Genomic DNA, 15,523 nt, shown 5'->3' with positions numbered 1-15,523 from the left:
TACCCTAAATGGTAAAAAAAGGCATTATTTCAAATCCAGCTCTGAAATGGAAAGCAGATGCTTTCCTGAAGCCTAATAACAGCAGCAATAAAAAAAAGAAAGACCCCTCTGGATTTTCCAAACAATGCTATAAGAGCTTTAACATTGAGTAGCCTTCTCTCTCTCTCTCTCTTTTTTAAATCTTAATGCCGTTTTCTTCCCTTTGGATTCCTAAATTTCAGATTATTCTATGAGCCAGTTACAACACCTTGTGGGCATACCTTTTGCTTAAAATGCCTTGAAAGATGCCTAGATCACAACACAAAGTGTCCATTGTGCAAAGATGGTCTTTTACAGGTAAAAAAAATTTTTTTATTTCTTTCTTCATTGAGTTAATTTATTTGAAGTTAGGTACTAAGAGAGTGTCCAGCAGGATCCCAGAAGCTACTACATTGTGCTAGGGAAAAATACCCTCCTCAGACCATCTGTTTTTCCTGTCTTACAGCCACCCTCTCCCTTCTCCACAAAGTTCTTCGGGAAAATGAGGCAACATCTACCTTTTTTATAAACTGCCAGTAGTGAAATTAATGTGTGTTGGAAACAAAAGTAATTAGCTAGTCAGATGATAAACATAAATCCTGATTCTAATCCCAGCATACCAGCACCTGATTCACTGTAATCTTGGATGAATCTTTTGTCCTCTCTGGGCTTGGGCTAGATAAGCTCTGAAATCCCCTTATCATTGATGTTTACTCCATAGTTTAAAGAAATCAGCTTTCAGGACCCAAGAAGAACCTCACAGACTCTCAGTGTGATCCTGGTCTTACCCTTGGAGAGCCACTGCACCTACTTGCAGATACTTGGCGACTTCAAAAGCTCTGAAATGTTCAGGTCCTCTAAAATTCATCACACAGCCCCCCACCTTCGTTTTTCAAGTGGCCCTGAAAGAATTTCTATAGCAAAAAAAAAAAAAAGATCCTGGGAATTCTACCTTGTTTTCCCTCCTTCAGGGGCTTGTGTGCCACATTTTACAACCAGTATTGTTCCTTGAAGCCCTGGTGGCACAGTGGTTAAGAGCTCTAGCTGCTAACCAAAAGGTTGGCAGTTTGAATCCACCAGCTGCTCCTTGGAAACACTATGGGGCAGTTCTATTCTGTCCTGTAAGGTTGCAATGAGTTGGAATCGACTCAATGGCAGTGGGTTTGGTTTTTTTATTATTGTTTCTTGACCCCTTCATCCCTGAGGAGAGGCTGGGGACTCAAGACTCTTTCTAGGTAAATGAACATAGGTCCAGAGAAGTCACATATTGAGCTTGCCAATACCCTGACATTTAAACTCAGGGAATGAAATGAAAATAAACATCAAGAGTAGCTTCGAGGGTGTGTACTGGGATTGGGGAGAGGGTCATTGCCATGCCTTTCCCTAGGCAAAGGGGTGGGATTTGCTGGGCTGATTATAAGTGAGAAGCTCATGGTCTTTGTAACTACTTAAATCATATGTTTGCATAGTGGTAACACTGCCAAATTAAGGGAAGCAGAAAGCAGAAAAATCGACCCGTATGCTCATTGCCTAGAGAAAACCACTGTTAACATTTCAGTATGCGTCTTTCCTAGGTTTTTTGTTTTAGCATCAGTTGAGAGGTCACCTCCTTCTCAGATTGGCCAGTTTCTGAGTCACTACTTTTCTTCAAAGATTGGGACCCTAGTCAAAGCAGTTAATTCTCCTATAGGCAGGGGATGGTAGTGACTGATACGGCATCTTGGAGGCAGATACTGTGGGGTCCTGGACTCAGGGGCTAGAAGATAGGCTCATTTATCTCTGTGTATTCACACAGGATCACACACCATTTTACAGACAGATAAATATCTTATTCCAGTCACGTTCACTACAGAATTGACAGACACAGCCCACACTGGGAAAGGAAAAACATGATCTGAAGCAAGCAGTTTTGTACTCAGGAGCTCCCCCTGCTGGGTCTGTAGAGATCATTTTCATTAGCGAGCAAGCGGGTGCCTCTGCTGTTGAAACTCCCCTTGTCTGGTGGTTCACACCGTTAAATACCCACAACTTACAGATCCCTGTGTATAACACCATTTCAGTGATAACTAGATGGTATATTTAAAAAGCAAATAGACAAAACAAGCAAACAAAATCAGCAGTTTTTGGCTTTTTTTTAGAGGAGAACAAAATGTGTAGACTTAAAATATTCAGAAGCCAGACATTGGTGTGGGGTGAGGGTAGGGGCATAGCAGGAAAGGATCAGTGATCAAAATTGCTTTTTAGTTTCCTGAACCTTGTAATCACTGACTTTCAGCACATCCCAGAGACCATTTCTGTGAGCTGGTAAACACACAAATCAGAAAGAAGGAAAACCAAAAAAAAAAAACAAAAAACAAAAAACCAAACCTATTGCCGTTGAGTCAATTCTGACTCACAGTAACCCTATAGGACAGAGTAGAACTGCCCCATAGGGTTCCCAAGGAGCACCTGGTAGATTTGAACTGCCAACCTTTTGGTTAGCAGCCATAGTTCTTAACCACTCACCACCAGGGTTTCCAGAAAGAAATAAGGAAAGGATATATATATATATGTGTATATATATATATTTTTTTTCTTTTTTGACAAGAGCATTGATCTCAATTTCATTGTTTCAGGAAAGCTATGAGACTTTTAAACCTTCAATGCGTTTTTTTTCCTTGTTAAAGTATTTTTTCTAATTCTAAAAATAATTCATAGCATGTGTTTTTTAAACTGAACTCTAACATTCAGAGAATTTATACATTATGATCTTATCAGCTGCTAATTTGTGGCTCCAAGTTACTCTAATATGTGGATCATTTGACTATTCTGATTACATCAGAAGTGCTTTGTGTCTTTCCAATGACCGCATGTATCTAATTGCTTGTTCTTTCCTGTACAGTGCTTGGCATCAAGAAAATACAGCAAAACTGTAATAATGGAAGAGCTAATAGCTAAATTCCTTCCTGAAGAACTCAATGAACGAAGGAGGCTCTATGAAGAAGAAATGGAAGAACTTTCTAAGTATATATAAATATATATATGCATGTTTCTATTCCATACCAGCTCATGAGAGCTGAATATATGCTTCTCTTCCACCCTCCTCATTCAGTAATATCATGTTAATAGAGTGAAATTGACCTTGGTGGGAGTATTTACACCATAGAAATTGGCAGATGCTACAAACCCGGGCTTATTTCTTTCAGAGAGCTAGTTGTTTCCCATTTACCGGCACACCACTGAAGAAGCATGAGCTGAACCATTGACCAGGGCACAGCTTGGCGCTAATGACAGTGTGTCACTGGCATCAGTAAATTCGAGTAGCTTTTTTTTTTAATCAGGAGAACCTAAGGATCAGAGGTGTCCAGAGACTGTCTTAAATACCTGAGGGGGTGCTACAGGTAGATTAAGACCTTTGGTATCAGCCAGGCCTAGGCTTAAGACCCAGTTTTGCCACAAAGTGAGTAGACTTCATGACCCTTGGCAGGTCACTTAACTTCTCTGAGCCTCAGTTTTCTCATGTGTAGCTTGGGGATAATAATAGTTCTTACCTCATGTCCTTGTTATGAAGATCAAACGAGGTAGTACATAGTAAGCCATGTACAGGTAGTGTGAGAGGTGAAGGATAGGGACGGAGACGTAAGTGGGGCTCCAGGATCTCTGCCTGGCTGGAAGAGGAGCTCACTTAGCGGAAAAGGCAGGAGGCAATCACTAATCTCTGCCTCTCATACTGCTTCCCTTCGTTCCCCCCATCCTCAGTGGAACAGAACTCCTCTCAGGATTCTGGAGGCGAGGCTTCTGATGGCAGAAGCTATTCTGGTTTTATGCTCAAGCTGTAGAGAACATTTCTAAACTCTTCCACCATTTTGGATGTACCTTTTACTCTGAATGACGTGTTTTCCTGAAAATTTACAAATGAAGTCCTTTTTTCTCTTTGACTTACAGTAGAACCACTCAGGGCATCTTTATCTTTATTTCTGATTCATTAGCCTTGTGTCTATGCAAAAACTCTTCTCAATATTATTTAATGTCTTATTAACAAACACTAGAATATACTAGGGACTTTCTACTTAAAGGAATCCTAAGCTTAATCCTTTTGAGAGTTGACCAGATGGTCTCATATCTATCATTATTTTTAGGTTCAGATGTTCCTGAATTGGATTTGCTAGGCAAATAAGAGGACAGTGACACAGGAGACGCTGGCCTGGTTGGTGGCTCCCCAGTGGGTTGCATGTCTGAATCTCCTGGGGTGCTCGTTGAAATGCAGACTCCTGCGTACCAGTGCCAGAGCTACTGGATCAGCATCTCTGGAATTTCAGTAGCCCAGGCATCTGTATTTAAGTATCCCCAGTGACTCTGATGGCGCAGGAATGTTTGAGCATCACTGGGGCAGACTACTTTTGCCTATTGTTCCTCCTCCCCCCAGCCTTCTATGCAGAGTCCGTGGGGGCTTTGCAAATTTGAGTTGCCCGTGGGTACCTTGCAGAGAATTTCCCATAATCCCTTTGGAGAGCTGGGTCTAGTTATACCATCACTACCCTTCCCCATACTGCCAGCAAAACACCTGACGAGATCATTTTGAGTGGAGAGCATGAAAGAAAGAAAAATTGTGAGGAATTAATATCATCCACAGTGATAAGATATTAGAGAACTACTTGAGCCAAATTAGAACGTGTAGGAATTGCATGCCAATTTTAATGTCTTAGCCGTTAGGCTAACCTCTGCACCAGGTAATGGGACTCAGCCCACAGTATCAGTTGCATTTCAGTATTTCTCTATTAGGCATCAAAACTTGATGTGTCATTGCTTCTTTCCTGGGGTACCACAGGTGATGTTTATCCAGCCTTTTTGTGTTCCACCTCATTGCTCTGAGACCCTGTGATTTACTTTTTTCTGACAGCTTAAATAAGAATGTGCCTATTTTCGTGTGTACTATGGCCTATCCCACCGTTCCTTGTCCCCTGCACATCTTTGAGCCTTGTTACCGTCTGATGATTCGTAGATGCATTGAGACAGGCACAAGACAGTTCGGTATGTGCCTTGGAGATCCTGTTAAAGGGTAAGTGAGGAGCTAAGCAAGTAAAAGGAAGTTGGGTGAAGAGGGTTTGTTTTTACCTTGGGATGTTCCCAGGAGACAGAGAAGCACTGCCCATGAAACTTAGCCAGCTCAAGACATGAGCATTTGTAAAGGTCAGGGTTCCTCCAGCCCCTAGGTTACCATCTGAGAGGCTGCCTATTTAAAAGAACCCCAGGATTAGTCTTTTTGTTAAACAGGTGGTATATATTATAAAACTTGTTTTATAAGAGTGTGAGCCTGTGAGCCAAACAGCCTGGCTTTGTATTCTGGCTTCAGCCTTGGAGTAAGTTTGACCTTGAGCAAGTTACTTAACTTTTCTGTGACTCAGTTTTCTTATCTGTAAAGTGGGTAGGATAATAGCACATACGTCATTGGGTTTGTTGAGAGGATTAATGAGTTAACGCACATAAAACACTAAGCATAGTATCTGGCATGTAGTATGTGCTCAGTAAATGGTAGCTGTTTTTCATGCAGGCAGCACTGCCTGCTGTGTAACTGTAGTTTTAAACCCTGGGATGGGCAAATTGTCAGAAGTCCTTTGACGGTACATCATGGGTTTACAGAAATGGCTAGGGGCAAGGCTAAGGAAACAGAACTTATCGAGGATCTACTTTCTTAACTCCACTCTCAATAAACAGATTTGCAGAATATGGCTGCATCCTAGAGATTAGAAATGTTCAATTCTTTGCTGATGGCCGCTCAGTGGTTGACAGCATAGGCAAGAGGCGCTTCAAGGTGCTCCATCAGGGTCAGCGGGATGGTTACAACACGGCTGACATTGAATACATTGAAGACCAAAAGGTAAGGGTGGCCATCCGATCCAAATCCCAAAGCCAGGATATCCCTGTAACTTGGTATACAAAGATGGTGTAAGAATATCTTAGAACTGTTGGGGGCCTTGGGATGCCTTGCTAAATTACTGCGGCAACATTAAATGCTGCCGGGTTGGTGTTCAGTTGTAAACTGGTGGTGGGCACCGTTGTCCTGGCTCTCCCTGTTTATCTGTTGAGTTGCTTTCATGTGTAAGAAATGCTACCCTAGGCCAACCCTAGGGCTCGTTTAGCCCAGGATTTAGGTCCCTGCCAGAGGTACCAAGGGACAGATCTGGAGTGGGATCTACATATGTGTATTTATTTATTTGACTTTTTATTTTGAGACAATTATAGATGCACAGATGCATGTGTTTTCAAATATGTCACCTGGCTAAGAGCCCTTCCCTATAATCCATCATCCCATGAGGTAGAAAGATTGCACGTCCAGTTAATCCTTGGTTTTCTGAGCTAATGAATGGAAGGAGACGTAGATGATCCCATGTTTGTTTATATTTGCATTCACTGCAGAGTACAAGATTTATAAATATTGGATCAATGGATAAATGTATTTGGCTTGAGAGATAGTTACACACTGAGGCACAGACATATTCCTGTCTCTTTTCCTAGTGAGTGGTGGGAAAACAGATGTAAAAAATGAAAAGGGCAGTGGTGTACATCAGCATAATATAGTTTAACAGCACCCTTCCCCTCAGGCCAGTTAGAATCTCTGGTTTTCTATAGGTCTTGCTGTTTTAGCTAACTTACCCAGCTGAACCTTTTCCCTCCCTCCACCCCCAGCAGTATTTACACATCTGGCCGAGGAGCCTTCCCCATACTATGTAAGACAAAGCTGGATGAGTGACCCTTCCCTAGGGAGACAGGATGGATGCTCAGAGTCAAGTGCCAAAAGTGGTTCTGGGAGTGATGGAGAAGATACACAATGCTTTACTTCAACTTTGATAATTCTAGGTTCAGGGAGAAGATTATGCTGAGCTGATGACATTACATAACTGTGTATATGAGCAAGCATCATTGTGGTTTCATTCACTCAAGTCATCTCTGAAGAATCGGATACTCCATCACTTTGGTCCAATGCCAGAGAAAGATACTGATCCCCAGGTATATAAAAATTTCTATTTACAATGGATTGCCCCACCAGGGTTTGTGGTTAGATGGCTGTGTGATTGCTGTCTGCAAGTGCAGAGAAGAAGATGGATCCAACTTGGTATTGTTTGACTGGGCGGTGGACATCGTGGGTGAAATCAAAAGGATCCCAGTCAGAACTGGGATAAGTAAAGTAAAGCCTTAGGAATTTGAATTCAAGTCAGGTTTTGAGAGAGAAGGCATGTGAGAGAACAGGCGCATAGGCACCACCAGTAGAAGACCCTTCAGTGAGAGTCCAGACTTACACCATGGTAAAGTGTTAGGATGACAAGATACATGCCGAGGCCAGGGCTTAAGAGAAGGTTATCCTGGGAGCTGGGACCAAAGCTTCCAGAAAGCTTCATAACTGTTTCCCCTATTGCTGCAGGAGCTCGGAGGTAGGGCAGCTACCTTACAAGATTCCAACTGTGAAACCACAGAAACTTTTCATGCCCGGACCCATTCACCTTAGCCCTACAGGTCTAGAATCTTTTTAGTGACCTCATTTGGGGTGACCAAGTCCAGAGAAAGCTGACTCAGTCTCTAAATTGCCCTTGGCTGAGTTACAAAGCAGTTCCTCAGGCTCTACTGGATCAGTCTATTTCCTGGGAGAATAGGTCCATTTTGGAGATCAGGCTACAGAAGAGGAGCTCTCCAGGAAAATGGAGATAGTTAAGTTTCACCAATCTTTGCTTGCTTGGTATAAACCACCAAATACTTTGAGGGAATTCCACTTTACGGAATACTTTCTTTCTAGGACACAGCTGGAGATAGCCTAAGTATTTCCCCACCATCACCTTTCCGCATATTCTAAGCTGGCTGTCCTATACGATTTACCTGTATAACTTCCTTAATTCATTATTTACCCTCATTCCCAACTCTTTCACAATAGAACAGTCTGAATGTGCATATTCTGTCTTCTCTGCCAGAAGACTGGTCCTGCTTGCCTCTCTAGCTGTGTGAACTTGGGTGAGTCCCTTCCCTTCCTCAGCTTTTCCCTCATCTCTGAAATGAGAGAGGTGGATGAGGAGGTCTCTCATGTCCCCTCTGCTTCTTTCATGCTGAGGCTCGAAAACACCCATTTGTTCCCTAATGATCTGAAGTGTCTTGCTTTCTCCAAAGCGAAAAAGCTGACTCCTTTTCCCCACACAAAGGCATCGTGAGTGTTGAAGGGAGAAAGGCCAGTTAGTGCTTCCCAGTGACCCAGCTCCTGGCTGTGGGCTGCTGTGACTCAGGCCTACAGCATAGCTCTGAGAAAGCTCCTGATCAAGCTTAATGTCCCCCTTCACCTGGGAAGCATTCTCCCCGAGTCAGGCAAAAGATAGAGATTAACAATGGTTTCAGCATTTTTCGGAGAAAACACAGATGCCACAGTGTGAGTCATAAGGGCTCAGTGACACAAAAATCTGAAATCTTAGGTTTCATTTCATTTCTTATTAAAAACTGTCATTATGTTGCTTTGGCAGGAGCAGCAGCAAAAAAAAAAAAAAGTACCACCCAGTTTGCTCCAGTCAGTGCTGCAGCCCCAGTGGTCCCACTAATAAGAATGCTGTAAGCCTCAGGAGAAGGTTTATTAGAAATACCCTCAAATACTAACAGCAGCTTAAATATCTTTGTTAAGGATCTTAGAAAAGAAAGTTCTAATATACAGAGCTGAGAATAGGAGGGAGAACATGGTACAGGCTACAGTGAGGAACAAAAAGAATCTAAGTGAAGCTAACGATTCAGAGAGGCAAAAAGGTCATGGATTTGGGGAGGATCCAATGAACCAATTTGAGACCAAAGAATCCCAGGTATTGATGGCTTGACCAGAATGTGGTTCTCTGTTATTCTAAAACCAACCTTCCAAAAATTATGGACAGAGAGACCTAAACAGTCTTAGAAACGGAAGAGATTGAGTAGTGGATATTCCAGCTCATAAAATTACACTGGCTAGGAGACATGGTGTATTGTTAGGATATTGATTTGTCTGCTTTAGTAAATACCAAAAATAACTGTAGCTTAAAGACACATAGAGGGCATAAGTCCTAGAGGGGTGGTGGTGGTGGCTGTGTGCCATCAAGTTGATTCTGACTCATAGTGACCCTATATGATGGTAGGACTTCCCCAGAGAATTTCCTAGGCTGGAAGCAGATTGCCAGGTCCTTCTCCCACAGAGCGGCTGATGGGTTCGAACTGCAGAGCTTTCAGTTGGCAGCCAAGTGCTTAACCACTGCGCCGCCAGTGTTCCTCCTAACCCACTGCTATTGAGTCAATTCCAACTCATAGCGACCCTACAGGACAGAGTAGAATTGCCCCATAGGGTTTCCAAGAAGTCGCTGGTGGATTTAAACTGCAGACCTTTTGGTTAGCAGCCAAATGCTTAACCACTGTGCCACCGAGGCAGCTCTCTCCCATGAGCTCATTCAGGGACCCAGGCTCCTTCATCACAAAGCTGTATCATCCATAGAAGGTTGCTCTCATCTTGACTGAAGAAGGCTGATCATCACCATGTTCATGTTCTAGCTAGGAGAAAGAAAGGGAAAGGGGAAGGCAGACAGCAGATGCTCCTTTCCTAGAGCATGACCCAGAAGTTACACATATCACTTCCTTATACATCTCATTAGTACTTTGTCTTATGGCCTCACCTAGCTGCAAGGGAGTCTGGGAAATGTAGTCTTTATTCTGGGTGGCTACATGCCCAGCTAAAATAAGGAGAAAATAGATATGGGGGCAATTAGTCTCTGCCACACACAGAAGCAGTTCCACCTGGGATGTTTACCTAGAGGCTTTGGAAATCTGCAGACTGATGTCACTTTCACGAAAATAGGGTGAACTCATTGTGTTTCTGTGTTGCAGATTAATCCAAATGGTCCAGCTTGGTGCTGGTGGATATTAGCGGTTCTCCCATTGGAAAGCCGAGCGCAGCTCCCATTCCTAGCGATGAGATCCTTAAAGGATAGACTGAATGGTATTCGGCGAGTCCTGGCTTTTATATCCCGAACTCAAAACTAGTAAAAGTGGATTGTGGAAGAGGAGCACCCACCCTCCCCACTACCCCAGGGGAGTTGTCTTGTAAATGTATATAATTGCAATAACATCTTTCCAGAAGGGAATATCAAACAGAGGTATTACCCCGCTGTTGTTCACAGGGATAAATTGAGCAGAAAGACCAAAAGTATGTGATCTGTTTGACAGTTGATGACTCAAGATGTTTTTGACATGCCACATTACTACATGGACAGCTGAGGTGTTTAAGAGCCTGGGAAAATTTTTTTTCCGTAAAATTTTCTGAAAGTTTGAAGTGATTTAGCTTGAATTTTCTTTCTTTCATAGATGAATGACTGTGTGGTTGAAATGTGAAGAAAAGATACTAATAACGTTGCTGCATTATTTCACTGACTTGAGGTCTCATTCCAAATGGGTCAGGTTTTATACAGCATTGTATCAAATAATTTTCAGCCTTCGGTTTTAGTAATTTATTTTTTGCACTACTGTATCCTTTTTTCTATACATGTATGTTTGTAACTATTTAAGTGTCCATTACTGAAAAGTCAGTTGCTTTATTTATTGGTGTGGTTTACTGTGGACAAATGACTGGGGGGGTGGGGGAGAAGTAACAATACTAGAAATGTGCAGTTCTTGTTTTAACCATTTTTTACTGCATTTGATCCCAGTTCTGGGACCATGTTTCTGTCTGTCCAATTGAATGTTTAAAGGAAGTTCAGAATTCTGCTGAGATTATCATCTATCCTCACAGATTCCTTTTCTTTTTTTTTTCCAGTTTGAGTTCAACAATATAAGCTACTTATAGGATTTTGGCGTATAGATTGTGGAATGGGCCAAAGTAAAGTAAGATACTTGATTTTTCTGTGTGTTATACAGAACGAGACTGAAGGAATTAGTTTTCTGGACTGAAGAGCTGAATCAAAGGAGTATCTTTTATTGTAATATATTTATAAGCATCTATTTCAGCGACCTAATTATAAGTGTATTTCCTTTTTCCTAATGCAGTTAAGAATGGAGTTTTAGGCAGGATAATACTTAACCCTTCAGAGGGCATGGCGTCCGGTTTGGTACATCACAGCCTTGCCCAAGTAGCCTCCATACCCTACCTCTTCTCAGGGTTCTGAGTATGAAGACCTGGGCTACCATGAGGGGAAACACTTTTTATGAAGGACTGTTTGGATTTAAAACTCTAAAGCCAGATAGGATAGAACCCTTTACAAATCTTTTTAAAGGAACCAGGCAGTTAATAACATTATTTTGTCTAAACGCTGCCTTTTCTCCTGGTTGCAAGGAGCCAAAGATTTCAGTATAGGGAAAAAATAGAGGGTAAGGAGGTAAGAGTAAGCACTTATTTAACTTTCTTATTGCAAGTTTGATTCCTTAAGTGTTAGGAGAACCGGAAAAATACTAGGAGTGTGGGAGTGTTATCTTGACAGAGTGAAAAGACCAGGGCAGAGAAGAAGTGAATTGTGCCGTTTGTTATGTTGGTACAATTATCCTCCCCCTATGTGATGTTGGACATCTGCAATGATATTAGTCACTCACAGCCCATTTGCTGTGTTAAGGTGAGAGGTTAATGCCTCAAGTAATCAGTCTGATTTATACCATCACCACCTGGGGCCAGAAACAAAAGTAAGAGCGAGGTAATTCAGACGATATAAAAGAGATTACATAAGTAAAAACAAATGATCTTTTTCTGAACCCCAAGTTCTTCATCTATAAAATGGTAGTGAGAAATTCGGCATATGGAGTTGCTATGAACATTAAATGAGATACTATATGTAAATCGCTTAGGACAGTGCCTAGCACATAGGAAACACTCAACAAATAATAGCTGTTATTATTCATAGTTGCAGAATATGACCAGGCTCCTGCATTTCCATAAAACATTCCCTTTACATGCAGTATCCACTGCTAGCCCCTTTATACGTGGTTGGGCAAATGCAGACTACTGATTTGATGATTGATATAACTTGATGATTGACAGATAATTTTTTTTTGGTGGGGGAGGGTCATGACTGCTTGGGAAAGTGAACATGCCAGCAAACTTTTCCCATCTCAGTAAGTCTAAAAAATAATTTTATTTGGAGGTCTAGAATTTCTGATAGAGTGGAATCCTTAAGCTCTAGGTCAATTAAAATAGCCAGCTCATTACTCCCTCCTCTCCAAAATGTATAGGTTGACATTCATGGCCATGCCATGATGAATGGATTTTACAACCTATGACTTTTGTGCCTAGTTCATGGTATTTGCTCAATGCTGTCCAAAAGTAACAGATTCACCAAAAATGTATTGAGAACCTACTGCCTACTAGGTACTAAGCCAAGTGATTTCACACACATAACCAAAAAACCAAACCCAGTGCCGTCGAGTCGATTCCGACTCATAGCGACCCTATAGGACAGAGTTGAACTGGCCCATAGGGTTTCCAAGGAACACCTGGCGGATTCGAACTGCAGACCTTTTGGTTAGCAGCCGTAGCACTTAACCACTATGCCACCAGGGTTTCCTTCACACACATGGGCTCCTTAAATCATTTATTTTTCACACCAACCCTGTGAGAGCAGTTTTTATTCCCATATTATAGATGAAAAAACTGAGGCTCCACAAAGTTCAGTACTTCTTGGCCCAGGTAATATAGTCAATCAGTAAGAGGCTAGGCTTGATCTTGAACCCATTACTTTGCAGATTTTTAGTATTTCTAAATAGTTTGCATTACACAGAATTTTGTTAAACATGCCATGGTAATCAGATCACCAAGGAATCCCGGAAGGTCACAATGAGAAATTTCAAGTTCAGGAAAATTCGACGACTCAACACATCTCTACTAATCTAAGTAGAAAGGGAGGTTTGATTTCTTAATAAAATTCCACATCAGAGAAGGCTTCACCTTGGTAAGTGAGTACCCAACTGCAGCCAATGTAGGTCTTGGCTAGCCGGAATTGCACTTTACTCTCTCAGTAGCCTAGATACATGTTTGGGTTGTTGTAGAGCAAGACTTTGTTTCGGTAGCAGTGTGAGGCAGTATGCAAGGCCAAGCCTTGGCTTTCTTTGGGATGTACTTGAATTGGACATGAACATTCTGAACACTTGTAAATGAGTTCTGCTGCACAGCTTGAAAAGACACAAAGCTAAATATAGACCAGAAGGACAAGACTCTCCCCTTGTTAGATTGTGCTGTTTATTTGGTTAGTTTTCCTGTTTATCATGACTGACCCAGTCTTTTCCTAGTAGATTATTTTATGTATATAAAAACCCAGTGCCGTCGAATCGATTCTGATATGTATATATATGTGTGTATATATAAACCAGGTACCGGGCAGATAGCATGCCTTTCTGCTTTGTACCGTACTACTGCTGCTAGCTAATAACCAGCAAAATGTAGAAAATGAAAAACCTAATTTTCTGTAGGCAACTTGGAGAAAACAGTTTTCCTTTTCCAGAGGCTGACTGCTTCTAGCCCGGTGTTGCCTTAGCAGCAAGGGGCTAGTCAAGTCACCACACTTGCAGCACTTCCAGCTCTGCCTGTGGATCTGGCCTGAGCTCAGATAATCCCCTGTGACTGGCCACTGGAGTGGTGGAGCTCCAAGGCTAGGTCACAGCACCCAGAGGTCTCTTACTGTCAACAGATAGAGTGCTGTTGATGGACTGGAATCCATTGTGGAGTGCTACCCCACCTCACCTCCATTTTCAAGATGGGCGTTTTATTCAGGGACTCATTCCTAGAGTTCCCAACATGTTGACTTCGCATCTGTTTCCGTTTACCAAGGCAGAATCATGGTAGAGGTGTGTAACGATGATGCAAATGGAAGGTAGCCCAAATAATGGCAAAGGGCAGGTTTTCAGCCCATTCTTTGGCCTGTGGAAGGAGGTTTTGATGTATGGTGGAGACAGTTCTGAAATGCAGCCAACTGTATAGGTTCCAATTTATGCCCCTTCCTGAGTTTAGCAAAAAGGAAGGAAAAAGAGCCATGTAACATATACACATTCAATTCATCATGTACACATTCAATTCATCTTACAATGATAGCTCCAACATATCACACTGTTCAACTGTTAAAATAGTCTGGGTTACACACATCCAGAGCTTAAATGAAGAAATATTTGCTTACAAATGAGTGTTTCCAAACACGCTCACTAAGTTAACTTTCAGAGAGAAGTGCCTGTAATCTCTGTTCCTGGTTGTCATTTTAAAGCTTTCGCTCCATGACTCTGTAGCCATTTAAAGATTTTTTGCAGCAAATGTGATTAACTGAAGTTTACACAGCAACGCTGTAGCTTATGCACCATTTTACAAGTTGATTAGCAGTTATTGTCAGCGCAACAACAGTAAACAACAAAAAGAGAAAATAGGTCGATGTGGCATCATAGGCTTATCTTAGGTAAACTAGTTTCATCATTTTATGCAGGTTCTCAGTAATGCCAGGATTAAAATATCAAGTAAGCCATTTAAACAGTGGCAGATGTGTATGTGTTTGTTATTGTATTTGTTTGTTAAGCAGCCATTTTACTCTTGCACTGTAATGAATTGAAGGGGAATTAAGAAAATGCTCCCCCCATATTGCTCTTCAACTACCTCTATATGCTTGATTTCTTTTTAGAATTTCCCTTCATCAAAATCTGTACAAAAAAAGTTTCAGCTCATCTATGTTGTAATAACAACGTGATATAGACAGTCTCTGTGAAAAGTAATTTGTCCATTAAAAGAGTTTCCTGTTGTCTGATTTTGTATCTAACAAAACCTTAGGGCAACCCAGATAGCTTCGATGTCATTTTTTTAAGAAGCTGAATAGAAAGAAAAGCTATTGGAATGTCTGCTTTGTTTTTGTGTCCTATTGGTTGTAACACATTTGATCAGACAATTCCTTGCAAGGAAATAGACCTGTGCTCGGACAGCAAGCTCTTCTGTATGCAAGCACTGAGGCAGGTGTGAACTGATTAATGTGACTGGTGTGTTTTGAAAAGCTGACCATGAACTGAGTGTTTAAAAAAAAACTGAGAAAAGCTTGTGAAAGAATTATGTTGAAGCATTTTTTTTCAAGTAAATAATGAGCCCCTAGTTTATTTGTAAATCCAAGCATTCATATATTGAGTTTGCTTAAAGCAAAGCACACTGCCTACTCTGTTTTCTTTGGCATTATAAAGTGTTCATGAAAGCAAATTACATGGTTTGTATTGGTTGTTTTTGGTTTCTGTTAAATGGTTTCTCAACAATATGCTAAAGCTAAGGCCTGAAGCATGAACCTTCTGATAGGAAAATTGGTAAAAGTTGATTGGGAAAATGAGTGATGTGTTAACCAAGCTGACTTCAGCAAGAGAGCTTCAGAAATACCCCATCTTCCCTACACTACTGTTTTTCATCTCATGACATTGACGACTTTCTACAAGTTCTGTTTTACCACCGAGGGGGGAAAAAGACAGAAATGGGGCAATTAAAAAAAATGGTAGCAAATTCTACTTGGGCCTGACCTTGTTTTGCGTAACAGGATCTTTGGGGTAATTGAGA

At 41.5% G+C, this 15,523-nt stretch overlaps 1 protein-coding gene across 2 annotated transcripts in view; it reads left to right on the top strand.

The window, feature by feature from the left end:
• Nucleotides 1-13,643, top strand: part of LONRF3 (LON peptidase N-terminal domain and ring finger 3) — a 38,697-nt gene extending 25,054 nt beyond the window's left edge. For both annotated transcript variants that reach the window (XM_049871227.1, XM_049871226.1), the window contains 6 exons: nucleotides 222-336; nucleotides 2,900-3,021; nucleotides 4,898-5,056; nucleotides 5,713-5,875; nucleotides 6,856-7,005; nucleotides 9,868-13,643. In XM_049871227.1, coding sequence (XP_049727184.1) covers nucleotides 222-336; nucleotides 2,900-3,021; nucleotides 4,898-5,056; nucleotides 5,713-5,875; nucleotides 6,856-7,005; nucleotides 9,868-10,023 — 865 coding nt within the window. In that variant the 3' untranslated portion in view covers nucleotides 10,024-13,643. The remainder of the gene's footprint in view (nucleotides 1-221; nucleotides 337-2,899; nucleotides 3,022-4,897; nucleotides 5,057-5,712; nucleotides 5,876-6,855; nucleotides 7,006-9,867) is intronic.
• Nucleotides 13,644-15,523: the final 1,880 nt, after the last annotated feature.

Source organism: Elephas maximus, chromosome X, assembly GCF_024166365.1.
Source record: "Elephas maximus indicus isolate mEleMax1 chromosome X, mEleMax1 primary haplotype, whole genome shotgun sequence".
NCBI classification, from domain to species: domain Eukaryota; kingdom Metazoa; phylum Chordata; class Mammalia; order Proboscidea; family Elephantidae; genus Elephas; species Elephas maximus.
Note: the sequence above shows the minus strand (reverse complement) of the source record. Positions and strands in the feature narration are given on the sequence as shown.